Here is a 12,056-nt window from a genome sequence, read left to right on the forward strand (position 1 = left end):
TGTTTTAAGCCCTTTACATCTATTGACTCGTCTCATCCTCATCGCTACTTTAGGCAACAGGTATTATTATTGTCCCCACTTTATACATGGGGAAACTGAGGCCTATAGAGGTCAAGTAACTTGCTCCAGGCCACACACCTAGTAAGTGGCAGAGTGGGGGAGGTGGTCCCAGGCAGGGGTACCCCCCGAAGTCCAAGCTCCCACATAGTACACTCCACTGCCACCTAGCTTAGTAAGTTGACTCTGGCTTCCCATCTTCTGGACCCTGAGCCACCTCTTCCATCTTGGGAGTGATGAGTATTACGCACGGTAACCATGTAATCTGTCACCAAGCTGGACCACATCTGAGAGGCAAGAGGAGGGCTCCTGCCAACAACACTGGGAGAGCAGGCCTAAGAGACAAGTGTCTCAGGCAAACACGAACACCCGGTCACCGTAGCCTTTAGCACTTGCATAAAGCACCTTGCCTGGCTCATGGGTCCCCTCCAGGCAGCGGGAGGCCCTCTCTGCCCACCTGGCCTGAGCCTGGTCTCCACTCTGCTCCTGCATAGCACACGCACGCTAACTTGCTTCAGTCATGTCTGACTCTTTGCCACCCCACGGACTGTAGCCCGCCAGGCTTCTCTGTCCATGGGATTCTCCAGGCCAGAATACTAGAGTGGGTGGCCATTTTCTCTTCCAGGGGATCTTCCTGACCTAGGGATTGAACCCACATCTCTTATGTCTCCTGCATTGGCAGGCAGGTTCTTTACCACTGGTGCCATCTAGGAAGCCCCCAAACATACACCAGTTGTAATCATTTTGCTACTTGGCATTGACTACTTTCTCCTCAGACTATAATTTCTCTGAAGGCAGAGACTGCTGTTGTCCATCCCTTAGGACAGAAGCCCACGTTAGAGACTCAACTTTTGAATTTAGAAATGCACAGCACGTCTCTCACTCCTGGAGGCAGAGCCCTCAAGCTGCGAACGTGTTCTCAGGGGTCTGCTCTTACTCTAGTGCTCTCTGCAGGGTCCCTGAGCTCTAAGTCAGCCAGATGAGCTCATGAAATGGGGAAGCACTTCGTCTTCTATTCTTGGAGGCCTGAGCTGACTTGGGTATTAACAAATGGCTCTCTTCAGAAAAGAAAGAAAATATTCCCCTAATGAAAAGATAACCATTTCACAGGAGAATTTTCTACCTAGGAACTGCTTCCTGGGGCAGCTCAGCTGACTGGGCTAAGGCGGCTTTTCTGGGAGGGTGGAGCCATCCCAGGAAGGGAACGGCAGGTGTGGTTCAGCAGATGTCCACATGGCCTGATTCCAGGGTGGCCTCTTATGTGGGTGGATGTTACAGATTTCAGTGGAGACTGCACCCCTCCACCCTCTCCCACCAAGCATGGAGGGTTCCCAGTGCTGCGAGCTTCAAGGCGTCTATCTGGCCTGTCTCTCAGGCTAAGGCCCTCCCGCATGGTGGCCTGGCTGGTCAGCAGCTGGCGCAGCCGGCTGAGTATTGCTGCTTCCCACACACCTGGAATGGAACGGAGTGAAAGCAGGCCTCGCTCCACCTGGCTAGGGTGTGGTTCCCTTGGCCTCCCGGCCATACCTCACCCACGGGGCTCGCTGCTGCATGAAGGTGTTAAGAGACGCAGAATCACCCAGGCTCAGCGTCTGTGATGGCTGACAAGAGACCACAGTTCTTTTACCAAGTGAAAGAAGTCAGACCAGCAAGGGCCTCTAGCCTGCTCAAAGGACAAGCTCCTCTTTTGAACACAACGCTTTCAAAACACGATGAGGGTGCTTGTCACCACTCATGGACCTCGGCCAACAAGTCAGGCTGGGGAAGAGCCTATGGCTAGCTGTCCTGCTCCATTTATCCCGTGGATAACTGCTGAGCAGTGGGGTGGGTGTTGGGTCTTTTATTTAGTCTCTGAATAGGTATTCCTGTCTGGATTCAGCTGGGTATCATCACACAGCATCTGCCTTCTCCCATACCCCAGAGTCTAAGGCAGAAAGGGGACCCATTCACACAATCAGGTGAAGAGTTTCCAGAAGGGACTTTCCTGGTGGCCCAGTGGTTAGTTAAGACTCCATGCTCCCAATACAGGGGGCCTGGGTTGGGTCCCTGGTCAGGGAACTAAGAGCCCACGTGCCACAGCTAAAACATGTCACACACAGTAATGAAGACCCCAAGTGCTGAAACTAAGACCCAGCACATCCAAATCAATCAATCAACCCAGTGGCTCAAGTGGTAAAGAATCCACCGGCAACGCAGGAGACACAAGAGACGAGGGTTCGATCCCTGGGTCGGGAAGATCTCGTGGAGGAGGAAATGGCAACCCACTCCAGTATTCTTGTCTGGAAAATCCCACGGACAGAGGAGCCTGGCCGGCTAAAGTCCATGGGGTCGCAAAGAGTTGGATGCAACTGAACACGTGATGAAACGATTTAAAAAAATGGTTTCCAGAAACTTCTAGGAGGAGGTAGGGGCATGTCTCTTGAGGCCTGGCAGAGAAGCACATGTGTAAGGGGAACGTTCCCGACTGGTTACCAGTGAATTTGACCTGTACTGTGGAGGCGGTGCACTCCAGCTCAGTCAGAGAAAAAGGTTCCTAGCACTTGATCATGCTTTCTGTACCCCCAGCCCAAATGCAGCTTCAGGGAAGATGCTGGCCTGGGCAGTAAAGCAGTAAAGCCACATTGCTAAGATTTGCTGAGGGCCTACTATGTGCCAAGTAAGCACGAGACCATTCTGCAAACTTCACCCTTTAATAGCTACCCTGTAAGGGAGGTATAACTATTAGTCTATGTTTTACAAATGTGGACACCAAGGTTTTGAGAGGTTTGGACATATGTCCAAGGTCACACAGCTAGCCAGTGGTGATCCGTCTGGCACTAAAATGAGAGATTCCAGGGTCTTTCCAGAGACCAAACTGTCATGGATGAAACACTCTGAGCCCCTGGCCGGTGGAGAATTGGAAGGCAGGCATGAGGGAGAAAAGAGTCACCACAGTGCACGCACAGGCCTGCTGTGCCCATCTCCAGCCTCTGTGCCCACCGCCTCATCAGCACTGAAGGCAGGAGGGATTGGGGTGCTGGGATGGAGCCCAAAGCCCCACAGGAACGCTCTGGACCCCTTAAGAGCCTTCTGTCCCCAAATCGGAAATATGAAAACAGCCAAGGAGGCGGCAGTCAGAGGTGTTGGTCTTGTGGGAGGAGGGAGGTCTGGGAGCTGGCTGGCAGGCAAGTAGGAACAGGCCAGAACCCAGCCCACATGACTGTAGACATCGCCTGAGCTCCTATCCTGCCCCATCCCCGGGGGTCTGGAAAGTCCACAGCTCAGCCTCAGAAGCTGCCTTCTTTGAGAAAGCAAACTCCATTCCCTGGAGTTGGGACTTCCCAGCACCGAGGCGCTCTCTGGGAGCCTGGAGATGCTATAGACAAAGGGGATTGTGGCTATGTGTTATAAAAACATCCCGGGGCCCGGCAGTCCCGGGCCTCTCCTTCCCGGTGGGGACCGGTGGGTGCAACAGTGCACAGGAAGTCATACGCAACAGGCAGCCCCGGGGGCGCTTGTCAGTGGCTGGGCTAGGATCCTGTCTCCAGCCTCTGTTATCTGGCACTGCTACTTCCTTTGTTTGCCCCCTATCCCTGGCTCACTCCTTCTCAAAAGCTGGATGGATGCCCACCTGTGCTGGCCACCCAGAGCCAGCAAACTCAAGTCTATGGGGGAAGAAAGCCCCGAGAAGTTGCAAGCAAGCAGCCCAAGTCACAGGAGGTGCTGATGGAGGGACCAGCTTCCAGGGTCTTGTTCTCTCTCCCCTGGAAGGCGGGAGGGAGATATCGCCTGTGACACCGTGAATTCACTATAGCCTTATCATTGGCTTTCCCCGTCTAAGCTCAGAGCTGTCTCTTTCTAGTCTAAGCTCAGAGCTATCTCTTTCTAGCCGTGACTTTGGGTGACTTTGGGTGTCCGTCCTGCCCTCTGGTAAGGGAGAGGCCTCAGTCTGCACCTTCGTTTAAGAGCTTCGCTTGAGAACTTGTGAGGAACTGCTAGACAGCTGTGGTTATAAAGTGCTTTATAAGCCATAAAACTGTCCAGGACTTCCCTGGAGGTCCAGTGGTTAAGAATTTGCCTGCCAATGCAGGGGACACAGGTTTGATCCCTGGTCCTGGAAGATCCCACATGCCATGGGGCAACTAAGCCTGTGAGCTGCAACTACTGAAGCCCATCACACCGCAGAGCCTGTGCTCTGCAGCGAGAGAAACCACCATGATAAGCAGCCCATGCATTGCAACTAGAGAATAGCCCCTGCTTGCCGCAAATAGAGAAAGCTTGAACACAGCAACAAAGATCCAGTGCAGCCAAAAATAACAACAACAAAAAAAAGTTTTGTCCAGATGCTTGTGAAGTGAAAGTCACTCAGTCGTTTCTGACTCTTTGTGACCCCATGGACTATACAGTCCATGGAATTCTGCAGGCCAGAATACTGGAGTGGGTTCCGTTCCGTTCAGTCGCTCAGTCGTGTCCGACTCTTTGCGACCCGTGGACTGTAGTCTACCAGGCTTCTCCATCCATGGGATTCTCCAGGCAAGAATACTGGAGTGGGTTACCGTTTCCTTCTCCAGGAGATCTTCCTGACCCAGGGATCGAACCCGGGTCTCCCGCATTGGAAGCAGACGCTTTAACCTCTGAGCCACCAGGGAAGCCCACTGGAGTGGGTAGCCTTTCCCTTCTCCAACGGGTCTTCCCAACCCAGGGATTGAACCCAGGTCTCCCACATTGCAGGCAGATTCTTTACCAGCTGAGCCACCAGGGAAGCCCCCAGATGCTTGTAGCCCATGTAAATACATATCAGTTCATACCACTCCCACACGTAGCACTTGACAGTGGCAGCCTGTCCTGTGTAGGCACAGGGACCAAACCAGCAAGCGAAGGGCCTGGGACACAAGTACACCACTGACTTTGACGCATTTGACTTGCTGCTCAGTTTGTGAACCAATGAGTGGATGAAATCCAGTTTTTAGAGTTCTTTGAGATTTTTGGATGGTGGGTTGTAATAAATCCAAACTTTGTACATATTTCTGTTCGAAGTAGCCCTCACTGAGCTAGTCCTTTCGTCCATCTGGTTTACCTCATCTTTGTTACTTGCCTGGTTCGCTGGCTACTGTCAGGGTGAGTTAACAGGGAATTAAAGGCAGAGACTGAAGGAAGTATATATGAGAGGAAGAGAAAACAAGCATTTTGAGTAGATGTGATTTTTAAAATCACCATTGTTTGGGGTTATTTAAGCATTAAACACGATTTAGTTATGAGTCCTTTCACAGGTTTATGAAAATAGTAATTATACAGCTAATAGCAGCCACCATGTATGAACAGCTTACTCTGTGCTAACTCCTTTCAATGGATTACCTCATTTGATCCCTAAAAAAACCTTGGCAAGCAGATCAAGCCATTTTTCATGAAAATCTGGGGAAACTGAGGCCTGATAAATTAACGTGCCCATAGTCACACAGCTCATCAATGGCAGAGCAGAGACCCCACAGACAGTCCTTCTGACTCCAAAAGTCCAACCTTTAGGCTCTATAGCCTATCTCACTGAACAAAATACTTAACTGCCTACTCTGTGCCAGGGAATGTTCTATGTGCCTGAGTCACAGTGGCTACCCTGACCCTTGGCGTTTACCTTCTAGAGGGGTGAGAAGAGGGCAGAAAAGGAAGTAAGCAAATCCATAGACAAGGCAGCTTCAGACAAAGGAGGGTGCTTGGAGGAAAATTAAAAAGGAGACAGAGGATGGGGAATGACTAGGGGTGGGAGGGATGGCTCCCTGCGTGCACTACAGACCACAGACAAGTGGCTTCAGAGGTCCCTGGACACACCAGCCTGAGGAGTGCATGGAAACAAGTGCATGGAAACAACTCACCCAATAGCTATTTTTATTTCTTTTACTTCCATTCTGGGTAAACAGATGGAAATTTAATGCACAAAAGGGGGGAGTAGAAAGAAAAGAGCTTAACATTGCAAATCTTCTTGAAATGGTATTTAAGAGAACCACAAGTCAGGGGCACAAAACCATCACAGACATCATCTCTATTATTTGATAAGAAAACACTTTCGCAAGCTGAGCAAAAGATTAACGAGCCCATTTCTTCAGACTGAACACTCAGCCTATCTGCGGGTGCCTCCTATTTATGTAAAGTGCTCATCCGAGGGGAAACAGTCCCCTCCAGCATCTGGACTGGAACAAAGAAGGGCCTCTCCTCACTGTGGGCTTCATGTGTGTTGGGAGCCCTGCCCCAGGATTTTGAGGCTCCCCCAGGAAGCAGGTACTGCTGGGATCTTCACTACACGGGAGGAAACCAGGGCTCAGAAAGTAAGGAGACGTGTTCAGATCATGTGGCTGGAGGAGGAGGGGCTGACTTGATCCTCAAACACCTTTGAGAATGCAGGTCTCCATGGGAAAACCACTCAAGTCCCACCTAGAAGCATCTACCTAGACAAACAACAACCAGTGATGACTTAAAAACACACATATACACCTATTCTGTGTTTGAAAAAAATGTAGATCCGGACTTCCCTGGTTGTCCAGGTCCTAGTGGTTAAGAATCCACCTGCCATAGGGGCCACAGGTTCGATCCCTGGTCTGGAAAGATCCCATGTGCCACAGAGCAGCTAAGCCTGTGCACAAAAGCTACTGAAGCTAGCAGGCTCTGGAGCCTGAGGGCTGCAAGGACTGAATCTGTGTGCCTACCTACAGCCTGTGGCTGCAGCCAGAGAAGCCACTGCAATGAGAAGCCTGCGCACTGCAGCGAAGAGTAGCCCCCATGGGCCGCAACTAGAGAAAGCCTGCACACAGCAATGAAGGCCCAGCGCAGCAAAAAAAAAAAAAAAAGTAGATCCATGTCGGTCACAAAATACACACTGTGAAGCAACAAAATCCCTCTGTGACTTCTGCTGCCCACACCCCATCTGTCCCATTGTCCTGTGGCTGCTCTTTAAGGCCCAGTTAGAAGCCCAGTCTGTTCTAACATGCTAACCCCCTCCAAGGATGCCAGCCTTCTCCGAGATCCTCTGGAACAGGATAGTGAGTATGATGATGAAGAAGAAGGAAAAGAAAATGATAATGACTGACACATACCGTGTGCCAAGCACTAATGCTTTGCACATACTAACTCAATCCCCACGACACTCCTATGCAGTCTGCACTCCTGGTCCTGTGCTGAGAAGGAACTGAGGCATAGAGGCTAAATGACTGAGCCCACCAGCTCGTAAGTAACACAGCTAGGATTGAATCCAGGCCAGTGGCAGGGCCTGAGAGCTGACCTAACGAAGCACCAGACAATCAAGCTTCCTGTAACACTATCTGCTGGCTCATGCTCATTTTTTCCCCCTTGTCTTGTTTCTGCCTCTCTTATTAGGCAGGAGACTCAATCACACAAGGCACTCCTTCATAATTCTCTTACATCCCTTCCCTGCTGATCAACAGAAGTGTAGCGAGAAACGTTAATCAGTGACGCACTTAAGATGGTATCGTATCTGTCACTTAATATGCACTCTATGATGCTAGCTATAATCAGCAGGAGTGTTTGTGAGCAGGAGTAATATTAGGAGCTGCATTATTATTATTACTGGTAGTGGCAGCAGTTATCTTAGTAGTACCAACAGTGGTTAGTAGTAGTAGTAACCATATGAGTTGTCCTATTACTAACCCAGACGCTGCTTGGGAACCACGTTTAAAGAAACATCCTCCTAAAGAAGCATTCGTCATCAATGAAGAGAGACTGTTCTCAGTGTCAGCCATGTCATCGGGACTGTACTTCCTAGCTCTCGCATAGCTTCTCTCTCTCGCCCCCAGAAGGGGGGATCCCCCCTCTATCTCCTGCCACGCGGTCTTGGCATTCGCTTGTTCCTTCTGCCTGACACTAATCATCATAGTAGCTAATACCGAGCATTCACAGTATCCAGGTCCCGCTCTAAAAAGGTCCTGCCTGCACTAGCTCCCTAGCACTCATAACTTACAGGTGGCTGTGAGCAGTGCACGTTACTTGTCTAGAGAACTTGGGCTCTGCAGAGACTAAGGGACAGGTTGAAGGTTCTAAACTCAGACAGTGAGAAGTGAGATCTCTTTGAATTGCAGTTTTCCCCTCCGATTGCACTCCGTTGGCTAAGAAACAGGACACCAGATGTTTCTAAGCTGCATCCCAAATCAGACGCTCCTCCTGGCTCAGTGTCCTAAACACCAGCAGGCCCTGAGCCCTTGGAGCGTGCTTCTCTCCACAGAGGGGCACCGTGCAGGGTTGGGGTGGGGAGAGGGAAGCCAGGGGCCAGGGCGTGAAGCTCAGGCAAACGGACTGGGGTGTAGACATTCATTCCCAGTATTCCGCAGGTGTCTGGCTTCTCCGCGCTGCTGGCGGCACTTCCTGGGGAGTCTGAGCGCCCCCAATGCCCAAGGTTCTGAGGCTGAAAGCCAGATTTCTGCCCCCCTCACCCCCTCTGCATCTCTAGCTGTATCTGTCTACCTCCATGTGCTCTGCTCTCTGAAGTTCTTGTCCAGCAACTCACTGGCGAGACAGCAGACCTCCCTCCGCTCCTGATGTCTCCACGACCTCCCTTCCCACTTCCCCAAACTCCTCATACCCAGGAGGACCATGCCCTCTGTTCCGGCTCCCCGTCCCTCTGCCTCCAGGCACAGCAAGCGAGGACCATGCTGAGCCAGATGGTTGTCCGTTCCCCTCCAGACCACGGAGCTGGGGTAGGGGGGGAGGCTCCCCCCATCTCCCTGGGTAACCCTGGATCTCTGACAGCAAGTGCTTTCACTTTCAGAGCTCGGTCACGGGTGATGATGTGCCCCGCAGGGTGGCAGCTGGGACTAATCCTGTGTTTGAGACCCTGCCGTATGCCTCGCTGGTGCCTGTGATGCAAAGCTGCCAGCAAGAAAGGGATCCTGGGAGGGTGCAGGAAGGTTCCAGCTGCAGGGGCCCTCCCCAGGAGGTGAGGAAGGTATCCTGGGAGAGGAGAGGCTGGTGGGGCTGGAATGGCCTGGGAGGAGATGAGTCTCCAGGGCTGGGACCCACCCAGGTTTTCTTAGAGCTTTAGGACTGGTCTCAGCCGTGGCTGGGAATGCTGTAGCCTGGCTGGTGAAGGGTGAGGGCCTTCAGGTCAGAGAGACTTGATTTGAACCCTTGCCCGGCTACTCAGCAGCTCAGTGCCCCGCAGCCCTGTGCCCTCATTTGTAATGTTAGCACGCACCTTGCTGATTCATTGTGGGGCACGGAAGAAGCAGAAGTAGGTAGAGCTGCCCTTTTGAGGGAAAGTGGTGGTTTCTTTCACGTGTGTTATCTCACAGCCCCATTTTACAGATAAGGAGCCTGAGGCGTAGAGGGGCCTGTGTGGGAGGCTGGATCTGACCTCAGGTCTCTGTCTGAAGCCTGTGCGCCCTTCCCCACTGCTGACCAGTTCACCGCGGTGGCAGATGGAAGCACATTAGAGTGCCTCCTTGTGCCCCTGCAAAGCTGCCCCGTTGCAGTCCCTGCTGCTGCTGCTGCTAAGTTCCCTCCAAACCCAGAGCAGGAGGCCATGGGGAGGATGGTCCTCATGGAGACATACTGGAGCCCCATCAACTAGTGTAGAGGTGGCCTGTGGCATAGCAGGGACCCAGGATGAGCTTCACGGAGGGATGAATGCATGACCCACCCACCCCTTGTCAGCATGCTCGTGGTCACACACATAACCCCCAGCGGGAAGGGAGAAGGGCAGTTTCTTCAAAGTGGAAACCAACGAGCACAGACTGGAGTGGCACCATTGATGGTGCCATGGGCCAAACCCAAGTCACCGAACTGAGTTCCTTAGCCCAAATGTGCGAGGTCATGGAAGAGGTCCCTTAATCCCAGCACAGCCAGACAGCCCCAAACCATCAAATTCCCAAGCAGACCCAGAGGTTCTGCCCTATTCTGGTTGAAAGACCTGACCCCATGCTCCAGACCCGGGACAGAGGGAGGAACCTCGAGGGAATGAAGTCGGGGAGAGGAGAGGACAGAGATAATGCCAGACTCATAGAAGCAAAGTTTGTCTCCCTGGAGCCCTAGCAAGCTCCAGCTCCTTTGCGCCCAGGAGCAAAGAGGGTCCCCAGAGCTCTGCCGAGGGCATCAGAGCGGCAGTGCCTCAGAGAGACACGTGGCCTGGCCTGCAGCGGGAAGGCCAGCCTGGCTCTCCAAGGGCAGCAGGGCCTCCCTTGGGTGGCAAGGCTCCCAGAGGGAGCGCAAGTCCAGCAGAACCTGCTTAGCAGCCAGGAGCTGGGCCATCAGAGAGCTGTCGGGCCATCCACCCGCCTGGGTATTCTTAAGGTGTCCTCCTTACCAAGGCCAAAGCTGACATCTGGGGATTCTTTTTTCCTCATGGTGGTTCCAATTGTCCATGTGTCTAACACTCATTTGAAATGATTCATGGAAAAATGCCTTTGTGACCAATTTCTCTGGGCCACAGACAGTGCGGTTTGTAAATAATGGGCTATCTAAACACACACTCGTGTGTATGTTACCACTCCAGCGCAGCTGCAACAATCACATACAGACAAGCAGCTTGGGTCACACAGGAACCCTGATGCCATGTTTCAGAGCATCAGGCCCTGGGAATCCTCCTGGGAGGAAAGCCAGAGGGTGGCCACAAAGACATCCCAGGGGTTCTGGGCACAGTGCCTGCAGAAGAGCACCTCCCCGGCCAGCGCCGCAGCCAGTGGCCACGGTCACAGCCCGAGGGCCAAGCCGCCCAGCCTGGGGCAGCAGGTCCCAGGGAGGTACTTGTGCCTCCTCACCCAGACCCCTTTGCTTGGGTGACCCAGCCTCAGGCACCCTCGGGGACCTCACCGACCAATAAGCAAGCCCCCTCTCTCCCCGTCCCCGCCCTCTCCAGATGTTTTCTTGGCCCTTTCGCCCTCCCAGCCAAGCTCTGGCAACCACAACAATTTCTCCGCAAAGCAGAAACAGCTGGGGCGGAGGGCCCGCGCTCTGACCCCACCTCCCTGCTGGTGCTTCCTTCAGGGAAGCTGGGGCCTCCACCTGCCACCTTCCCGCTCTGTGTCAGGCCCTGCCTGCCTCGGCCCTGCATTTGCTAGATAGCTCCCAGAGGATTAAGACGATGATGATCCAATTGTCAGCTGGGAAAGGGCTAGGGCTGGGCACCTACGGGAGAGCACTAGACTGAACCCAGCAGGCCTGGGGCTGTTCATCCACTAAGTTGCTGGAGATGGGATGATAGGCCAGAGCCATGACGTTCCCATCTGTAAAATGAGTGGACGGGGCAAAACATGCCTGAGATTTCTAACAAGAATGATGGTAACAGTGACATCACAGTCATCAACAGAGGTGACGGCTACCACTGATGGGGGGCCAGTTACCACCCAGACACTGTCCTAAGTGCTTTATCTCAGAGCACGAGCTCACGCGCCTCTTACCACCCACCTTTCTAGGTAAGTGTGAATACCTCATTTTATAAAAGAAGCAAATGAATTTCTGAGAGCCCGGGTGGTGAGTGCAAGAGCTGAGAGGGGCCAAAGCCCAACTTCCGAGCCTCAGCAACCCAGAATACACCAGCCCAGGGTCAACAAACCCCGCTGCACTCCTGGGCCAGACCTTCCTCCATCTGAATGCACAGTCCTCGCCGTGTCAGGCCACCTCCCCACAGGCAAACCGGCCAGGGTCAGGGTTCTTCGGCCACCTTGTCAGTCACTCCACACGCACACGGGGTCGCGTGGCCCACCAGGTATGCAGCCCAAGGCAGAGCCCTACCGTTCATTGTTCAGGGCCATCCTCGGGGGGTCCAGGTTGGGGTTCTCCATGGACTCCATCTGTGGACACCGCAGGAAGTAGTACAGTGTGTGGAGGGCGTCGGGGGACCAGGTGATGGGCTGGGGCGGCTGGCGGGCCTGGCGGGCGGGGCTGGAGCCTGGACACAGCGGGTGGCGTCCCTGCATGTGGTGCATGGCGCGGGAGACCAGGTCACCTGGCGGGGAGGAGGGCAGGAGAGGGGGAGAAAGAGAAAGTCTGAGTTGCCACTGCACATTCTTCCAAGGATCCTTGCT

General features: G+C 53.2%; 1 protein-coding gene across 1 annotated transcript in view; it reads right to left on the reverse strand.

Annotated features, from left to right (window-relative positions):
- Positions 1 to 12,056, reverse strand: part of ABTB2 (ankyrin repeat and BTB domain containing 2) — a 187,483-nt gene that overhangs the window by 31,088 nt on the left and 144,339 nt on the right. The window contains exon 3 of the mRNA XM_055423820.2: positions 11,764 to 11,977. Coding sequence (XP_055279795.2) covers positions 11,764 to 11,977 — 214 coding nt within the window. The remainder of the gene's footprint in view (positions 1 to 11,763; positions 11,978 to 12,056) is intronic.

Source organism: Moschus berezovskii, chromosome 14 (assembly GCF_049115385.1).
Source record: "Moschus berezovskii isolate FMDL1 chromosome 14, NW_MosBer_1.0, whole genome shotgun sequence".
NCBI lineage: Eukaryota > Metazoa > Chordata > Mammalia > Artiodactyla > Moschidae > Moschus > Moschus berezovskii.